The sequence below is a fragment of the Suncus etruscus genome, chromosome 6, assembly GCF_024139225.1.
Source record: "Suncus etruscus isolate mSunEtr1 chromosome 6, mSunEtr1.pri.cur, whole genome shotgun sequence".
Lineage (NCBI taxonomy): Eukaryota > Metazoa > Chordata > Mammalia > Eulipotyphla > Soricidae > Suncus > Suncus etruscus.
In genome coordinates, this window is record NC_064853.1 from 3,773,995 (window position 1) to 3,794,367 (window position 20,373).

At 53.4% G+C, this 20,373-nt stretch overlaps 2 protein-coding genes across 6 annotated transcripts in view; one reads left to right on the top strand and one right to left on the bottom strand.

The window, feature by feature from the left end:
• ERRFI1 (ERBB receptor feedback inhibitor 1) overlaps positions 1–20,373 on the bottom strand; it is a 731,587-nt gene that overhangs the window by 462,959 nt on the left and 248,255 nt on the right. The window lies entirely within an intron of this gene.
• Positions 1–20,373, top strand: part of CAMTA1 (calmodulin binding transcription activator 1) — a 552,305-nt gene that overhangs the window by 391,516 nt on the left and 140,416 nt on the right. For all 5 annotated transcript variants that reach the window (XM_049775266.1, XM_049775269.1, XM_049775270.1 and 2 more), the window contains one exon: positions 43–114. In XM_049775266.1, the coding sequence (XP_049631223.1) occupies positions 43–114 (72 nt within the window). The remainder of the gene's footprint in view (positions 1–42; positions 115–20,373) is intronic.

The window sequence follows — 20,373 nt, forward strand, 5'->3', positions numbered from 1 at the left end:
TTCCTCTTTCCAACTGAATTCTCGTTTCTCCTCTCTCTCTAGTGCTTGTACGGCTGCTACGTCCACTCCTCCATCATCCCCACTTTCCACCGGAGGTGCTACTGGCTCCTTCAGGTAGGTGCCACGCCTGGGTTTCGCCTGTGTCTCTAGTGCTGGGGAAGGGTCTGCGGAGGGCGCCGAGCCCCACGTGTGAGCGCCACCATGCGTGTGTGCCCCTGTGCATTGCCACCACGTGTGTGATGCCATGAGTATGTACTGCCATGCGTGCCGCCATGTGTGCGTGCCCCTGTTCATGCCGCCATGATTGCTTTACGTGCCACAGTATGGACATGCTGCAGCCTTGGGCTGATGGCCCAGCTGCTGTGTGGGTGCCTGGGAAGGACAGGCAGCCTAATGGTGTCCAGGTATCTAGTCCTTGCTGGCCCACAGGTGATTCCTGGGTGCCTCTGTTTCCTCTCATGAAGACAGATAGAAAGTGGGACTGAGCCTCTAGGCATTTCCCTTTGGTCTCGTGAATTGGCCACGTGTGGGTGCTGGTTGAAATTGGCTCCTGGAGATGTGACACACGCTGTGGAATGGTGGAGAAGATGGGACCTGGCTGGGGGAAGTGCCCTCCACTAGTCTAGTTTTTGGGGGTGTCTGCAGGGCTGATTGATTGGGGATATCTTCAGGGCTGGTTTATTGGAGGTGTCTATAGTGCTGGTTGATTGGGGGATATCTTTAGCGCTGGTTGATTGGGGTTGCCTGCAGGGTTGGTTTATTGGGGTGTCTGCAGGACTGGTTGGTTGGGGGTGCCTGCAGGGTTGGTTGATTGGGGTGTCTGCAGAGTTGGTCTATGAGGGGTCTCTGTAAGGCTGGTTAACTGGGGGTGTCTATAGGGCTGGTTGGGGGTTTCTTCAGGGCTGGTTGACTAGGGGTGTCTGCAGAGTTGGTCTATGAGGGGTCTCTGTAGGGCTGGTTAACTGGGGCTGTCTATAGGACTGGTTGGGGTGTCTTCAAGGCTGGTTGACTAGGGGTGTCTGCAGAGTTGGTCTATGGGGGTCTCTGTAGGGCTGGTTAACTGGGGGTGTCTATAGGGCTGGTTGGGTGTCTTCAAGGCTGGTTGATTAGGGGTGTCTGCAGAGTTGGTCTATGAGGGGTGTCTACAGGGCTGGTTGACTAGAAGTGTCTACAGGGCTGGTTGATGGGGGGGGTCTGCAACTGGAGGAGCAGGTGGAGGAGTTGCTGGCCTCTGTCCACGGTGCTGACACTCATATTGCCGCGGTTGTTGGCTTCGATGTGGTGCTGTTGCTTGCAACAATGTGCTGGTCTCGGTGTGGAAAGGATGAAGGCATTTGTGTGGCTGGATCTTTTCCACAGCTCCTGCAGGAAAGCAGCCGCTCTCTGACCCCATCTGTACCTGACATGTTCCCTCCTGCTCTCTGTCCCTTCCTCTACACCTTTCCCCATGCTCTGTTGTTCACAGAGCACTTGGGGACTCTGTACTTTGGAGACCTCCCAGATCTGGGGTACAGTTGGGGGCACCCAGGAGATGGGGAGGACTGGCACATGCACAAAGGGATGCAGATCCCAGAAAGTTGGCCTTGGGAGTGTCTGTGGGTCTCTGAGTGGCCATGGTGGCAGGCAGATGGGACCCTGAATTCTACTCACACAGGGGCCTCTGTCCAGCCTTAGTGTTCCCCGCCACTAAGCCCTCCTGGTTCTCCTTTGGTTCCCAGAAATAACTGTGATGGTTTCAGCAGGCTCCTTGAACCAGTGGTTGGTTTCCCGGCCCCAGGAACCAGCTCTGATAGTCCATTCCTGTGCTCCTATGTCCTGTGTCTGCTTCTGTGTCCCTCCCCCCTGGAGGAAGGGACCTGCAGGTGGCTGTGCGTTGCTGCTTTCTGTGCTCCCAGAAGGCACCCAGAGGGTCTCTACTCTCCCATTGGTCACTCCTTGCCACCCACCAACAACCCAGGCCTTAGGTCTGAGTGTGTCCCTGTGTCCCTCTCTCACCAGGGCAGCCACAGTGGAAGCTCCTCCTGGCCTCCAGGTCCCTCAGCATTCTGGGACCCCTTCTCTGCCATGTCTTTGGCCCCCTCTGGCCTCACCCCCTTCCTGCAGTGGCAGCAGCTGCCTCATCTCTGTGCACTGTGGCCTGGGTACCTATGTCTCCCCTTCTCATCTCTCTGGTTCTTTAATTTCATTCTGTTTTCTTTTCTGGGACTTAAAGGTCATTGGACATCTAACTAGTTCCAGCTGTGGAGCATCTTTATGGGCTGCCCTAAGTCAGTCCTGCTGCCAGAAGGGAGATGAGGCTGGGGATTTCCACAAGTTAGGGTTGGTTCTCTTCTGCTTGGTGGGGGAGCTCAAGGAGCCCCATCCTAAAGTCCAGTGTCACTGGAGACAGCTTCTTAGGGCCAGATTTGACCTCTCTTTTTGATTTTTGAGCTGTACCCGGTGGTACTCAGGACTTACTTCTGGCTCTGCACTCAAAATTACAATTAAGAAGTGTATAGGGGACCCCAGGCAATGCCAGGGATCAAACCTGGTTCAAAGGCAAACAAAAGGCAAATACCCTCCCTGCTATGCTCTTGCTCCAGCCCAGTTTGGCCTTTTTTTTTTTTTTTTTGGTCTTTCCATTGCTTCCCAGGGTACAGGAGTATATATATCCCTTTCCATTCTCCTCAGCGTTCTCAGAGCAGAGAGGTCCTCAGAGCAACCACGGAAAACCCAAAGCATTTAGCACTTTGCAGGCTTGGCTGTGTGTCTGTCTGTCTGTGTCTGGCCAAGTGACTGTCAGTCTGTCATGGAGCTTCCCAGGGCCACATGTGGGATGCTGGTCCCCCCTGGAAAAAGCTGATTTGGAACCTATTTTCACTTGGAGGTTGTGAAACAGGGAGAGGAAGCAGGATATGAAATATGAGTTCCATCCCCATGGAAATTAGGGGGTCTGTGGTAGCATGGATTGGGGGTGAAGCTGCCAGGGTAAGAACGGGGTAGCTGGCTCCCCAAGATGCATCCTGGTCCTTTGAGCAGGGTTGCTGGGTCCAGATCTAGGCTCCCAGTGATGGAGCTGTGCTGAGCTCCATGCTTGGCTCCCTGCCAGTTGCACCTATAGCTGTGCCCACTGAGCCATGAAGCACTGCCCCCACTTGGGACCCCTTTCTGGCTGATACATTGGGGTGCATCTGGAGACTTGGCTTCTGACACGTGTTTCCTTTGTGTTCTTGTCGCCGAAACACCAAATGAATGCTCTGAGAGTGAAGTGCAGTCAAGGTGTGTCCAGCCCATCTGTGTCCCCAGGGTGGGGGCTGTTGGGATGCTGAGGGGGATCTCCTGGGGGCCACCTCTCACCCATGCTACACCCACAACCCCACCAATCCACATTTTGTCCTTCCTGTCTGGGCACACCTGGCAAAGATCCAAGAGCACTGTCCAGTCCACAGGGTTAAGAGCATGAGGAGGTGGTTTCCGGATGCTGTGCATTTAGGTTTCCTGTGAGGAGCAGTGGCTAACCCAAGCCATTTCACATTATAAACCAACAGCCTGGTAGGTGGCACCTGACACCTGCTGGTGCAATCAATCCAAAAAAGGGAGTATTTTGTAGGCTATCAGGGAGGGCTTCCTTGAGAAGGTGAACTAGAGGCTGGAAGCATGACCGGATGCTTCCCAGCCGTCTCTGACATGTGTGTGTCCAAGTGCTCATGAGGGTGTACGGGCAATCTCCTCACAGGCCCAGCCCACAGAGCAGAGGGCAGCTTCTCAGTGCTGGCCAGAAAGGTGAGAGGAGGAGAGTCAGGGGAGCCAAGCACTTCTCAGTCTGGGGTCCAAGAGAAGAGAGCACTAGAGAGGGTGCCAGACCATCTGAGGTCACAGCTTCGGAGCTGCTGGGAAGCTCTTTGGGGATGGCAGTGGCAGCCAGAGCCATGATCATGATGGTCACATCACCACAATAAAAAAGCAATAACACATTATCTTTATTACACACAGTGAAGCGATGGTCTAAGTCGCCATCTCTGTCACCGTCACCATCGTCATTCCCTCCTCCTTGCTGTCCTCACCATCCTCCTCCTCCTCCTCCTCATCATCATCATTATCTTCCTCCCAGGGGCGACCCAAGGTGGAGGAGCGGGGCCTGCCTTACAGGCAGCCAAGAGCTGCCCTGTTTCCGGCAACTCTCTGCCAACAAGTGCCTCATGCTCATCTCTGCGGTCTCTGGTAGGAGCTCCTGGGGTAGAGGAAGTGTGTGGGCAGGGCTGTCTGCTTTGCCTGTTTGGACCAGCCACCCTGCACCACAACACAACAACAACAACAACACACACACACACACACACACACACACACACACACACACACACACACACACACACACACACACACACCCTCAGAAGAGGCTACACCGCCCAGGCTCCTTGGAGACGGTGTTATTCATTAGCCCGATTAGCCTGGTCTTGTCTGGCTCTTAATGCTTCCGCCCGCAGAGAGCTTAGGCCTCTGCACTGTCTGTTGTCAGCATGGCTGAGCGGTGGGTGCAGGCAGAAAGGCAGCACAATGGAGGTGCCACTCAGCAATTGTTCGCATTTCTGGAGCCCCGAGAATCCTGCCCCTTGTCAGGCAGGACCTCGGAAGGTGGGCAGGCGGGCTGGCTGCTCAAAGCTGCTTCCAATGCCGCCTTTTGTTTCCTGATCCCTTTCCTGTAATCTTCTCCGATTCTGGCCTCAATAGCTTCATCTTCTTTGGAGCGAAGGGAAAAGACGCGAGTTTGCCTGGAGGAACCACTTTCTACTCTGCCTCTGATGGAGCTTTGAGGGCCAGGAATGAGCTTCGGCGGTAATTGGGAAGAATGAAATGGGACCTGTGGGACTTTGGGGGAAAACTGGGGTGCCTGCCCGCTGCTTGCTGGGCCTCAGGCAACTCCCCGGCAGGTCAAGCAGTGGGATGTTGGGGAATCCTCCCACGCGGGGCTTCCGGCAAGTTCTAGGACAAAGCAGGTGCAACCAACAGCTCAGGAGTACGGGGGTTCCCATACACGACGTGGATAAATCTAGAACTCTGGCCTTCTGGCAAATGGTGTCAGTGGGAAAAAAAATAAGACCCGATGGGTAAACTTGGGTACAAACAGTGAGCACAGGTGTGAGGAGGGCACAGATGCAGACATACATCTCCAGGAGAACACGGGCTGACCCATATCATCTCAGGAGATGTGGATTACAGAAGTGAGCCCAGGGGAACATAGAGGGACATAGGCGCATACATGAGCACATGGGTACATACATGTGGACATATGTAGACACAGGTATAGACAGGAACATAAATGGGCACAGGTATGATGCAGACCACAGCATGACGAGTTGCTGTGGGTCACAGGTGAACATGGAGACAGGCAGAAAGGAACACAGTGAAACTGGTATGTAAGGTTGCACTTAGGTCAAGCACAGGGCTGGATGCCAGCTGGAGGGGCCCCTTTTCTACCTTCTCCTACTCCCTCTCCCCCTTCTTGGCTTCTTTCCTTCTACAACAATCAACAGGTTTGCAGTTCAGTTTGGGGAGCAGGGCCTGTGAACCTGTTTGCAGGCTTTAGAAGGTTCCAGAACAGATAAAATGGCGGCTCACGACCGTCATGTTTCTTGGTGTGGAGACAAAGTCCTGGACAAGTGTTTTGGGGACTAGGGCTGGGTCCACATGCCCGACACCTCCAGAGCTACAGGGTGTCTCTGCCAACCTTGTTACCCACATGGTCTCGTGGAAGAAACCGGTTCTCACTTCCACAGTCTGTCCTTGAGGTGGGGGCCAACAGAGAACCCCCAAGTAGGCTAGCTGACGAGAAACACATCACAGAAGAGCTCTCCTTGCCTCGAAGCTCATTCACGCCCACGGTTTGGCCCTTTGCAGAGAAATGTCTGGAAATGCCTTTTGGTTCTTTCAACAAAAAAGGGGGCCAAAGAGTGTGTTCCCGTGCACCTCAGAAACCCTGCCGCTTATGCTCACAATTGGGAGTTCTGGGTTTTTTGTACCCCTCCCCAAGCCATCAAGGCCCGCTAACTCCCACCCCTGCTGGCAGCCCCTACAGGCTCTATCACCTGATTTCTTATTGCATAGAAGCTTCCAGAAAGATGCTTTGAGGGGTGGATGCAGGCTGAGGGAGGGTGCTTCCAGGAGCTGAGCAGAGGCGAGGGCAGGGAGGAGGTGTTTCTAGCGCTTTCCAGCGTTGCCAGCTGGTCCCAGGTTTGAGCCATGTGTGTAAAGGAGGCACGGGGCACCCCGGCATCTGAGGGGCCTCGTGCTGGCTGTGGGCTCTTTTGCTGACAGGTCAGGGGGAGGGCAAGGCTTGGCCTGGCCTCAGGCTCAAGTGACTCGTGTCTCTGCGGCATCAGCTGCGTTCCTGTTGGTCCCATCAGGGAAATGGTGCTGAAAACTGTGTCCGGGCCAAGGCACTTTGGCAGTGCTGGAACAGTTTATCTTTTGCTTCCAAGAAAAAAAAGTCTCTTCCCCATTTCCTGCAGGGGCAGCCCCATCCTGAGTGGCTTTGGGGGCTCACCTGTTTATAGGGAACCCCCTGAAGCAGGGCCTTCCCCAGCAGTGTCTCGGAAGGTGCAGTGAAGACCACTGTGATTTTGGCATCTCCCAGATCCATTGCAGCTCCCAAGTAGGAGAGACCAGCCAGTTCCAAGGGGTCTGGACCATGTAGAGCTCGAGTGTCTCCCCCAAATATACAGCCCAAGTGCTCAGCAGGTCCTGGGGGCTGGGAAGGGTGGGTGCCTGTCAGCCTGGCCTCAGCGGGCAGAATGGGATTAACAACACCCCTTCTTGGGAAAGTCTAGCATCATGTGACTAAGGACAGCCAGGGGTAGTTCCAGAAAGTTCCATCTGCAGGTTCTATGGCGACTCAGAGGTGTGCTTTGCATGGGGAGAGGATATCTGCCTGCCCCCACCACCCATTCAGGGGTGCCCTAGCCATTCTGAGGCTTCAAGAACATTCTAGCACATGAGACAAAACACTGCCTCCTCTTCCTCCTCTTTGTCCTCTTCCTCCTCGAGCCTTCTCTCTTAACCTTCGTTATTCTTGTTCATGTGGCATTAGTGTTATGGGTCTTCTCTGCCTGCACTGCTGTACGCTTCTCCCAACACACCTGTCTCCACCCTCCATAGCATTTGACCCCGTACTCACCCCCGCCTTGTCTTAGGAATCTGAATTTGTGGGTTCAGTTCACTTTGGGACAACCATCCTGTTGTTTCCTGAGGTGCAGCCTCTCTTCTCATGGGACAGTGGGGAGAGGATAGGGTGGGGCAGCTGACCACTGGGATCATGTAAGATCGGGGAATGGGGACTTTGGGGGTGCCTATGCTCTCACTGAAGGTGCATTCCTCTTGTTGGGGGTCACACGCCACCAAGGGGGGAAGTACTTGGCTCATACCCCTTGTCCTTACCACAGAGCAGCACATCTTTAGCAACTCACGCTACTTCTGGGTTCTGGGATTCCCCCCTACCCCCACGGTGCTTGGGGAAATGTGGGGGCCACAACTCCCTGGTGAATTTTAAACACTTTTCCAAACTGCTCACTTTGCCTCGATGTGGGGCAGGGAATGTGGGGAGGCAGGTTTGGCCTTCTGGGTTTTTCTTTCAAGAGATGCAGATTTAATGGACTGTGATTTTTCTCCAGATCTGCTGTTTAAAATAAAAAATAAAAAAAAAAGGAGCAGCAGCATTAAAAAAAGCAACTCCAAACTTGTATTTGCTCATGGAAAAAATAAAATAAAATAAAGATCTGCCTGCTACTCAGGCCCTAGATTTTCCTGGGAGATTAGTTCTTTGGCTGTGAAAGGAAAACACATTCGCTGTGGATGAGAAATATTTCTCCTTTGCCGGCAAGCAGAGCCGGGAGCTTCCTCGGGAACCCAACACCTGGAAATATGAGTGAATCCAGCGCCTGACTTCCCCATGGTCAGAAACGGAATTCTAGGGTGCAGGACAGCTCCCAAGAGGGGAGAAGCGAAGCGAGGGCATGCCCTGGGGTTGGGGCTGGAGGTCAGAGGATGTGGACAGGGCCAGGTTGGGTGCTGAGAAGGCATGGAGGTCACAGTCTCTACCTGGGGTGACCACATCCGAGCCCTGGGCCCACAGTGGAGGGTCTTCCTGGCTTCGTGTATCCTGGGCACAGTGTCAGTGCAGGGGCCAGTGGCCTGAACCTATCTTTGGACCAAAGAGCTGGAGGCCCAGCTTCCAGCTGCCCCCTTTGGCGTGTCTGCTTTCAAAGGGGGCTCTGTGGGGTTCCCTTCAGACAGGGAGTGGAGGGGTCCACATCATCACACCACATGCCCTGTGCTGCCCACCCCACACCTCTTCATGCTGTGCTCCCCCAGTTATACTCCCCTCTGTTTCTGTGATCCCTCTGAGAAGTGCCCCCAATCTGTGTCCCCTCATGCTGTGATCCCACCATGCTGTGCTCTGAGAACTCTTCCTGTGATGTGATCTGTCGAGGAAGTGCTCCTCCATTATGTGCTCCCACCATGCTGTGCTCAACATTTCGTCACCACCATCTCCATCCTCCCAGAACCTCTGGGGCAGCAGGTCTGGCATGGAGGGGCAACGGCTGGTCCCACCGGACACCTTCCTCACTGTCATCTCACATGCATGGCAGGTATGGGGGCCCTTCCCTCCCCCCGAAGCTGTGCTGAACCCCCGGGAGCGATGAACCAGATGACCAGCACTGACCACCCACCTTATGAGGGTTGGTCTGGAAGGGGTGCTGGACCCCTGCAGTCTCTGCACTTTCTTTGGAGTCCCCCCAGTGACTCAGCCAACCAGGCTAGTGGCTGAGAGCAGACCCCAAGGATGTAGAGCAGGGGTCTCAAACTCAATTTACCTGGGGGCTGCAGGAGGCAAAGTCGGGGTGAGGCAGGGCCACATAAGGGATTTCGCTTACCGAATATTCGCAATAAAAATCGCATTAGTTGGGGCCGGAGAGATAGCATGGAGGTAAGGCGTTTGCCTTTCATGCAGAAGGTCATCGGTTCGAATCCCAGCGTCCCATATGGTCCCCCGTGCCTGCCAGGAGCAATTTCTGAGCACGGAGCCAGGAATAACCCCTGAGCACTGCCGGGTGTGACCCAAAAACCACAAAAAAAAAAAAAAAATCGCATTAGTAAAAAAAAAAATCGCATTAAACATTTGCATACCTTGAACGGAACTGCTCGGGATATGCGAATGTTTAATGCGATTTTTATTGCGATTATTCGGTAAGTGAATAATCACAAATACTGCGATATTTGAAGGCCGGCCGCGGGCCACAAAATGTTGTACAGAGGGCCGCAAACGGCCCGAGGGCCGTGAGTTTGAGACCCCTGATGTAGAGTCACTCAGGCCATGGTGCTGGGGACCCTTGAGGGGCTCTGCTGGTGTTTGGGGTTCCCAGGGTAAAGCTCAGCTAAAACGTGACTCCAGGAGGCCAAGTCTGGGCTAGGTGACTCTGAGACCTTCGTGTGCTCTCCTGGTCCCCTGGGAGTCTCTGCATTGGAAAGAGGGGTGGGCTGGGGGAGGACATGGGACTGAGGGCCCCATTATGTGATTACAAAGAAGGGGGTACACAAGACGACATGACCTCGGGGCTGTTCCATGTGGAAGTAGACTCAGCCAGGTGCAGACTCAAGCGGTGTAGATAGAGTCTGGTGAGTGTAGATTTGGATAGGCGTAGACTCGAGGGAGTAGACATAGGTGGGCGTAGACTCAGGTAGAGGCAGACTCAGGCAGATGCAGATTCATCTGGTGTAGACTGGCAACTGTAGATTCGGGGGGGTGTAGACTGTGGCGGGTATAGATTCAGGGGTGTAGATTCGGGGTAGCAGACACTAGTAGATGTCGACTCAAGTGAGTATAAACTCAGGCGGGAGCAGTGCATGTGGCAGTGGGTATGATTCCCCAAGGAGAAGGGCCAGGACAATGCCTGGATGGGGCCTGCACCCCTCAATCTATGATGTTGGGGCATGGGGCATGAACTGGATGTTCCCCACAGTTCCCTGGATTATAGCACCTTCCTGAGTAGAAACCTTGAGGTTTTGCCCCGGCATGATGGCTAATGCCATTGACACCTGCTGTGGGCACCAGAGCCTGCACAAAGGCTGTGTGTGGGACATAAGAGCCCCCCACTTCTCAGCCCCACTCCCCGTTTCTTCTCAGTGTGACTTTGGCTTCTGGAGTGTTTGTGCCTCTTGACGAAGAGCCCTTGAAGAATGGCGGCTGAATTGGGGGAATTGCAGCGAGTCTGGGGTAATCTAGTGGGATTGTCATTCTGGCCACACTGCTTCTTCTGATCCATCTCTGAAAATCTCTGAAGGTCTCTGAAGATCTCTCTTTCTTTAAGCTTTCATGATTCGGATCTTTTACTTCCTTTGTTCCGCTGATCCCAAGATACTCAGAGTTTGGGGGTACAACTGTTTCAAAGGGGCATCAGTATCTCCCGCCCGTCCTATTGTCCCTTGAAGAGATTAAGGGGGAGTGAATTGGGTGGGGTATCTGGGTGGTCTTTTCACCCATCCCTGTACCCCCAGAGGCAATGGTCAGCTTATCCTTGTCCCTTTCCCTGCAGGGCCACTGAGCACCTCCAGATGGGCTGGGGAAACTAAGCACCTCCAGAGAGGATGGGGGACCTGGAAGGGAATGAACACCCTCACATGATTTGGGGAGAATAAACACCCCACATGGGCTCAATACAGCCCAGGAGCCCAATGCTGAGGTCTGCAGAAGCCGAGGTCCCCCTCCCCCAGATCCTGTCACTCAGGAATGAGGCCCAGGTGAAACTGGCTAATCCATCCTGGGCCAGGATGTAGGGTGCAGAGTGGAGGAGATCAGGGGTGGCCTGGAGGTTTCAATGGGGGCTGAAGGATTCTGGGCCTGTTGCCCCCACCCAGCCCATCCCCACCCTAGGTCGAGCCTCCCCATCCCTGCGCCCTCAGCACCAGGAGGGCCTAATACTGGCTGGGACGTGCAGGGAATTTCGACTCTGCTGGTACAGTCCCGACTTAGCACTCGGTTTCTCCCGAGAAGACGCAGCAATAAAAATTTTATGGGCTCCTTGGCACCGCACAATCTCGCCCCGAATTCCAAGTGTGTGCTTGGTCGCTGGCCAGAGCCAGCCTGCTGGTTTCTGCAGGGACTGTGCGCCCCCTGAGGGACAGGCATGCCAGGGAGGGGGCGCCCCAGGACTGGGAAAGCCAGAGGATGGGGCCAGTGGGCACCCAGATGAGATGATGCTCCCCAGGTCTGCCATGTTTGAGTGGAATTTAGAAGTGGAGCACTGCAGGGAGGAGCGTGGGGTATGGGCTCCTCCTGCTCAGCTCCTGCAGGGCTCACGCTGGTGACCTCCAGCTGCCAGAATTCCAGAACTCGTGCCTGAGGCTGGAGGCAGTGGGCATCAAGCCTTGGGGCACCCCTCATGGAAGCTCAGGTTCTGGGGGGTTGCTGAGCGGTACAGGAGCCCCCTGGGTCCTTTCGATTCTGTGCTCGGGGAAAATGGCTGTCAAGGATAGGGGGGAGTCTTAACAGAGGAAACCAGCTGACCTTCTCCCCCATCATTTCCCTCCTGCTCCAGGGAATGTCTCGAACCTTCCAGAAAATAGAAAAATCTTTCAGGTACCTTGAAGGACGGCTGGTGGGCTGAGTCAGGTGAGGGAGCGACTCGACTGCACCAGGATTCATCCCACTGGCACCAGGCTCTTCCCCGAGGGCTCTCCACACTCACCCACACCCACATTCACACACCAGCTCCCCACATACCTGCACACATACTTACACGTATGCATTCATGTTTACACACGGACACACGGGCATTTTCATATATACATGCGCGCACACTTACACGCATGCTCATTTTTACACAGATATTTACACTAACCAATACACACGTTTACATGTACTTACATACACCCACACACATTTTCGCTCATCCACCTGCACACTCATGTTTGCACACATTTATCTCACGCTCATGTGCTCCCCCCCAAAAAACTGGTACCCTCTTCTCCCAGCTCCCTGCTCTGGCTCCAGGATTCTGGTTTCACCTCCATTTGGGGCCTGCAGCTCTGTACGTGGGGGTGCCTGGTAGCCTGGGGCGCAGAGTGTGGGTTACATTTTCCCGAACCCCTCAGATGCCACCTTTTCTTTTTTTCTTTTTTTGGTTTTTGAGCCACACCCGGCATTGCTCAGGGGTCACTCCTGGCTGTCTGCTCAGAAATAGCTCCTGGCAGGCCCGGGGGACCCTATGGGACACCGGGATCCGAACCAACCACCTTTGGTCCTGAATCGGCTGCTTGCAAGGCAAGTGCCGCTGTGCTATCTCTCCGGGCCCAGATGCCACCTTTTCTAATGAGAATGCGGTGCAAAGCCTTGGGGTCTTGCTTTAGAACCAGTGTGCTGAGTTTAAAGCAGGCAGTGTCCCCTGCACACCCCTGTCCTGGTCCCTTGACCCCAGTGCAGGAGAACAGCAGTTACCCCTGAGAAGAGGTACCCCCGGCTCCTCTAACTGGGAGGTGGGGCTGCTGGAGCTTGGAACATACACTGTGTGGCGCCCGGGGACTGTGGGGGGCACAGGGTCTGGGTGCAGGTGACAGGAAGTGACCCTATTTGGGCCACTATCTACCAGTGGCCCACCACTGCAGTCCAGCCCAGAGAATTAGAGAGAAAAGAATCAGTGAACCAGAGAGAAAGCCATGAAGAAGGGGAAGGAGAGAGGAGGAAGGAGAGGAGAGGAGAAGGGAGGAAAGAAGAGGAGGAGAAGGAATTGGGAGGGGAAGAGAAAGATGGAGCAGAGACAGGAAGTGGGGTCGAGGAGGAGGGAAGGGGGAAAGAGGGGAAGAGGAGGAGGAGGAGGAGGAAGGAAGAAAGAGCCTGGAAAGACCTGAGCAGGGACCAGCCCCAAGGACTCCCCAGTGCCCACAGCAGCTCTCCTGGGGTCTGTCACGGCTTCAGGGGACATCACTGGGGTTCAGGCTGGGCCCATGCTCTGAGCAGCCACAGGGTGTCCCTTTGGGGGACCCACTCTGTGTCTTCTGATCTGCAGTCCTGCCCCCCATTTCCTCCCCCAGAAAGCCAGTGCCGGTTGCTTCTGTCATCAAGGAGGGGAGGTTCCTGGGCCACCCCGCAGTGCCGCTCTGTCCCACCAGCGCCGTCTCCAGGCTGCTCGCTGGAACTTCAGCCAGAGCCGCCTGGGAGTCTGGGCTGAGCTCAGACACGGTGGCTGCCGTTTGATTTCTGCTCCCGCCGCCTCGCAGACTTTATGGTCCACAAACACTCGCCCCATTTTTCCCTCCCGCTTGACTCTATTTCTGGATTATTGTCTATAAGTTTCCAAATGGCCTCGCACCCGTGAGTGGTTTATAAATTAGGCCTGTGTTCCAGGAGCACCCAGGAACGCTGATATACTGGATGTGGTGTCAGAGTTTCCGTTATAAACCCCATTTCTCAGAGGTTTATAACTCAGCCATAAAAACGCACCGAGCGAGGCCCGGGGGCTGCCACCACCTCGTGGGCCGCTGCCTGGGTCACCTGGGAGCTGCGGGCGGCCTTTTGCCCAACCGGGCACAAGGGGGGGGGGTCCATGGTCCATGGCTCAGGGAGCGGGGCTAAGCCAGTGGGGTGTCCCAGCCAGCCAGAGAGTTGGGGGCTCATGGCAGCTGACCTTGAAGGACGGTCCCCTGTGAGCAAGGTCATAGGGGTTGGACCACCTGGGGAGAATTCTCTGTACCCAATGAGTGTGCCCAACTCACATCTGTCCTTGTGATGGCCTCACACCATCAGCCACCAGCCCGTGTGAGCACCGACAGGGTCCATCACGCTCGCTGCACACGGGGCCTGCACATGAATTTCACTGCACACAGAGAATGCACACAGGACATGGTGGTTGTGCCCTGCACAAGGGGCCTGCAACACAGATCTTACGAGGGGCATTTACTGTTTGTTGATCATCAATTGTTCATTTGGAGGAAGGAATCTTTGGCTAGGAAGTGCAGCAACCAGGAGGCCCCCGCTGGGCCAGGGGGCTCCAGGGAGTAGGAATGCCCAGACCCGGCCCACCTGGCACTCAGGAATGGCCGGGCTCTTTACTGAGCCTACCTCTGGTGCACCCCCAAGTTGTGTCTTCAAAGTGCCTGGCTGGTGCCAGACTCTCAGAGGCCTTTGCACTCTCCACAACATCCCCTCCCCACAGTGGGGTCCAGGACTCCGGAGCCTGAGCCCAGGTCTGTGGGGCCTGTGATGGTGGGGACCTGCGTCCACTTGTGACCTCACACCCCTTGCCGAGAGCCCCGGATGGAGCTGGCCCACGGGGAGGCCCTGCCCTGCCCGTTTCTCTCCAGCCCCGAAGCTCGGCTCCATGCCAGGAATTACGGGCTGTTCCGGATAAACTCCCACATCCCAGCTGCCTGCCGGGAATGGAGGGAGGCCTCCCAGGCACCGCCCTCATTCATTCACTCACTCTTCAGTCATTCATTTGTTCATTCACACATTCACTCATCCACACACTCATTTATTTACTCATGCACTCACATTTATTTAGTTACTTATTCACACCCATTCATTCATTCACTCACACTCACCCACTCATTTATTCATTTACTCAATCACCCATTCATTTATTCATTCACTTATTCATTCACCCACTCATTTATTCACTGATCCACTCATTCATTCACCTCCTCATCCATTCATTCACCCACTCATTCATTCATTCACCCACTCATTTATTCACTCACTCATTCATTCACCCACTCATTCATTCATTCACCCACTCATTTATTCACTCACCCACTCATTTATTCACTCACCCACTCACTCATTCACTCACCCACTCATTTATTTACCAACTTATTGCTTCACTTATACATTCACTCATTTATTCACTCATTCACTCATTTGTTTAGTCACCATTCATTTATTCATCCACTCATTCATTCACTCATCTACTCATTCATTTATTCACCCACTTATTCATTCATTCACCCACTCATTCATTTATTCACCCACTTATTCATTCATTCACCCACTCATTCATTTATTCACCCACTTATCCGTTCATTCATCCACACATTCATTCACTCACCCACTCACTCATTTATTCAGTCACACACATTTATTCAAGAGTATGGCAGGGGGGTTGAGGGGCAGGATGGTGAGTTTGTGAAGTCCGCTGCAGACAGAATACAGATCAGTACTTCTTCTTATGCTTTTGGACCTTGTTTGGAATTTCCTTTGAGGAAATTTCTATTCATCTCTTTTCCCATTTTTGGATGCGGTTGGTTGCTGGATGGATCTGGAGAGAATCACAGTTGGTCAGAGGGAGAGGGACAGACACAGAAAGACCTTTGACCTGTGGGGGATATAAAGGAACAGTAAGGGGATAGCAAGTGTCCAAAGGGGGTAGAAACGAAGAGCAAGAGAGCTGGACTCCAGTAGGGAGCTCACCACTGAGAATGTAGGGGAATAGAAGGGACTAGATAATGGCAAAAAGAAGGGGTCACTGGGAGGAGGTACCGGAAGGAGATCAAGCTCATCTTGCACCAACCATCCCAGTCAATCCCATCACCGACTTTTGCGACACTGAAGAGAGAAAACAGTTAGTAGGAACTGGCCCTTATTGATCAAAGCTTCAACGACCCCATTGACCCTGTGGTGTAACCAACAACAGGAAGTAGATTTGTTTGTGCCTGCAAGGAGGCAGGCTGGGATGGCAGGTGGGAAATTGGGGACATTGGAGCCCAGAAACCTTTGACTGTCGCCACACACACACACACACACACACACACACACACTCACTCACTCACTCACTCACTCACTCACTCACTCACTCACAGATATGACCCCACATGGGGTCACAAGCCAAAGTTTAAGAAGCTGAACTCAGCCCACTTGGCTAGTGGTTCTCTCATTGACTCGGATCCAGATTTCTCTGATCCAGATCCATGTTCCCTGGTTCTCTCACTGACCTGGACCTGCAGTTTCTCTGCCCAGTGCCCAGTTGAGGCCCAGCTGTGAGCCAGGGCAGACATGCATCCGCAGTCAGGGATGTATGTACTGGTGGGAACAGGCAGGAGAGAGCACCAGCGGCTCAGACCCGCTGCTCACCGAGAGACACCGCTTGCACCACGCCAGCCCCCCGCAGCCTCCCCCTGTGCTGAGCCCCACCCGCTGCCTTCTCCCCTGAGCCTGGGCCACTCCACCCCGCCCCAGAGAAGCTGCAACTCGAAACACTTGCTCAGATTAATGACCAAAAGCCTCAGATGTGTCCACAGCTAATTATTCATTAGATGCTTAATTAGTGTGGGATGATTGTGACATTTTAATGTTATTAATTTTTATACTGTAATAGGAATTAAATTGTTCTGCTGTCCATAAGCCCCCCCTCCCAGAGTCACAATGGGAGGGGGAAGCTTGGACAAAGGGGGAGTCCTGGGAGGTGCCTGAGTAACCAAAGTTCTCACTGGGTTCTCCAGGCCTGCTCACCCCCACTTTGGCTGGGACAGCCAAATGGCCTTTTCCACGGAGCTGGCAGAAGGGGGCACTGGTGACCCCAAGGTCTGCCTCCTCAAAAGTGCCAAGTAACTTCCACCTTCCATTGCCCCATGACAGGAGAAAAGAGTGTTATGAGCTTCGAGGAAAGGGGAGATTAAACTGTGCTGCCTGGTGCCATGGGTCTGTCTGCAGCACCGTGGGTCCTGGACCCTGACAGGTACAATCAATGCAGTTATGCTTGAGTCTAACTGAGTCTAATTTGGGCTTGTTGTTTACCAAGATGTGCAGAGATATGTGAACCCCCATCCAGTGCTTCACCCAAAAACCTTTCGTAGTAGTACTTCTAGGCTCTTCTGAGGCCAGAACTGGTGTGACCTTCTCTTGTGAAGAGGACCCTGAGATCTCTTGCATCCCAGGATCTCTTGTACCTTGGTGGTCTCTTGCAGCATTGGCTCACAAGCACTCCCATAGTTAGAGGGACTCGAGATGGGCTAAGGGGCTATTGTCCCCAATCTACAGGGGGGCCCTTAGTTTCTTCCACTGGTCTAAGAGTTGGTGCTTATTGCCTTATGCACAAAAGGGCATTCAGCATAATTTCAGGTCAGACCCTGCCAAAGGTCCTGCCCTGGTTTGGTCCCTGGCTCTACACATGGTCCTCTGAGCACAGAGCTGGGAGTAATCCTAAGTATTATGGAGATGATCATACTTCTCACCAAATGCAGAGCCCTGGGCCCCCTATGGTCCCCAGGACATCAGGACCTCTTTGGGCAGAGTCTGGAACCAGCTTCCAACCCTGAGGTACAGGTCTGTGCTCCTGTAGCTCACTGAGGGTTCATGGAGTGGGGTATCTCTGTGTTCCCCAGCACCTTAGAGGCTGGTCTTTCATTCCCACCCTCATTGGAAGCTTGTTGCATCCATGCATCTTACGAACTCTGTCCACAGCCATCATGGGTGTTTCCAAACCCTCAGTGGGACAGATGGATGGTTGGATGGGTAGATGGATGGAGGATGGATGAATGGATAGGTGAAGGATGGAATATGGATGGTGGATGGATGAATAAATGGGTAGGTAAACAGAAGGAAGATAAATAGATGAAGAGATCTGGAATGGATAGATGCATGGAGAGATGGACTAAAGGGATGGATGGATGGATGGATGGATGGATGGATGGATGGATGGATGGATGGATGGATGGATGGATGGATGGACAGATGAATAAATAAATCCATGAATGGATAGATGGATGGTGGATGGAGTAAAAAGATGGTTGGATGATAGGTGAGTAGGTCCATGGATAGATCTATGAAGGGGTGAACTTAAGGGTGGGTAACCTCACAGATAGATGGATGGATGCTGGATGAATAAACCCATAGAGGGACAGATAGATGAATGGATGGATTTAAGGAATGAATGAATGGACAGATGGATTGGGTAGATCCATGAAGGATGGATAGATGAAGGAATAGATGGAAGGGATAGAAGGATGGTGAGTTAATATATCCATGGAGATAGATCCATGAACGTATGGATGAATTGATGGAGAGATTATGGATGGATAGGCTCATGAAGGCATAGATGAATGGAGTGAGGGATTAAAGGATGGATGGGTGGATAAACAGATGATGCGCAGATTCATGAAGGGATGAAAAATGTATGGAAGATTGATGGATGGATAGATGGAGGGAGAAGGGAGGGATGAAAGGAAGGGAGAGGGATATTTTGAAACACATCTGTGTAACAGAACACTGTTAGGGAACGTTCTTTGCCCCACTCTTAGGTCTGGGCCTCTGGCTCCAAGCCTAACTGTTCCTCCTAAGATGTCTGTATTATAGGGACCCGGAGAGATAGCACAGCGGCGCTTGCCTTGCAAGCAGCCGATCCAGGACCAAAGGTGGTTGGTTCAAATCCCGGTGTCCCATATGGTCCCCCGTGCCTGCCAGGAGCTATTTCTGAGCAGACAGCCAGGAGTAACCCCTGAGCAACGCCGGATGTGGCCCAAAAAAAAACAAAAAAACAAAACAAAACAAAAAAGATGTTTGTATTATAGAGATATAGGAGCAGGCTTCCTGCAAATTGGGAGCCCTGTACCTTGTCACAGCCTTTCTGCCCCCATCACTGTTCCTGAGGATGATGCTCTGGCTTCACCAACACTCAGCCACCACAGACCCTCAAGGAAAGTTTCAGAAAGGCATGGCCCATTTTCTAAGGGCACAAGGCCAGGTTCTGTGGTCTTCTCATGGCCTCGAGCAGAGACAGACAGTGTCAGGGGTGAGATTCCGCGAACACGGGGCCCCGAGCTGTCTGAGCAGAATCCTCGAATCATTGCCAGATGGAACGGAGGGGGTGGGCTCAGAGTTTAGCAGGGCCCGAGGAAGTGCTGAGTGGAGTCTCTTGGCAGGGAGGTGGCACCAGCGGGCACAGCACGAGCTCCCATGCCATCCATCACCCTGGCAGGGGCTGACAGGCCTCCCAGGGCACAGGAGAAGGACGCTGGTCCCTGAGGCCAGAGCTGCAGGATCGAGTGTCTCGTCTGCCCAGAATATGGGATGTCTCAGTTGGCATCATGCTGGGTAGCATCGGCCACCCGCTCCAGGCACTCACCATGATTGTCCAGGTGCCGACAGGATAGAGAGCCACTGTATCCCCCTGTAGCATCCCAAAGACCCACAGTTTCCACCCACATTTCCTCTGTCATCCATTATACCTTCCAGAGCACCCCAGCTTGGACTATGAGCTGGACCTTAAACTGGCCCTAAACTCACTGGAGGTATGTATCCTCACCCTTGCAAGACAGGTGCACAGGTTCTTATATTTACAGACACAAACACACACATGTATCTGAACAACAAGAACTTGGTATTAGTGACCCCCAGATGCTTGTCTTGGGTGCTCTCAAGCCGATGAGGAGTCTCTCAAAGAGGGTTGAGTCAGAAGCTCTGAGGGATGGTCTCCCACCCTGGGCCTCTGACCTTCCTGATTTATGTTGATGCTTCAGACACCCTTTCTGCCAAAGCATGGGAGAGGAGAAGGGACAGAAGGTGACAAGCCTGTGTCATGATATCTACAGAAATGGCGGGAGGGACCAAGTGACAGCACAGCGGGTAGGGTGTCTGCCTTGCACGCGGCCAACTGAAGTTTGATCTCCACAATCCCATGGAGGTCTCTCAAGTACTGCCAGGAGTGATTTCTGAACACAGAGCCAGGAGGAACCCCTGAGCATTGCTGGGATGGCCCAAACATGGAAATAAACAAACAGACAGAAATGGGGGAGCCGCCCTTTCTTCACCTCATCTGTCATCTTCCTCCAAGAATGTTTGTGGAGCTCCTTGGAGATTGTGGGTACTTGGAAGAGACAATTCAGAGCCTAAACAGCCCAGATTTGTGACCCTGGTAATGGACTGTGGGCTTCTTTGGGTGACTTATTTTTGGGGGAGGGTTTGGGCCACACCCGGTGGTGCTCAGGAGTTAGTCCTGGCTCTATGCTCAGAAATCACTCCTAACAGGCTCAGGGGACCATATGGGATGCCAGGGATCGAACCCAGGTCTGCCCTGGGTCTGCTTCATGCAAGGCAAATGCCTACTGCTGTGCTATCACTTCGGCACCACTGTGGGGGACTTTGCCCGGGGACCAGTGAGGCTGATGGGGCTCGTGGGGTTCTCTGGGTTTAGTCAGCGTGACATGGCTTTGCTGTGTTGCAGCATAAGAGTGTCCTTGGTATGTGTGTGAAAATCCATGTGTGCAGATTCTGAGCTTAAGTGTGTGCATATGTGTGCCCAGGTCTGTGTAATGCGTCTGTGCTCTCTTTTTGGTATGCAAACATCAAAACCCCCATGTTTGTATCTGGATCTGGTCCCCTTTTCTGATTTTTCCCACTTGGGAACAGGATTTTGC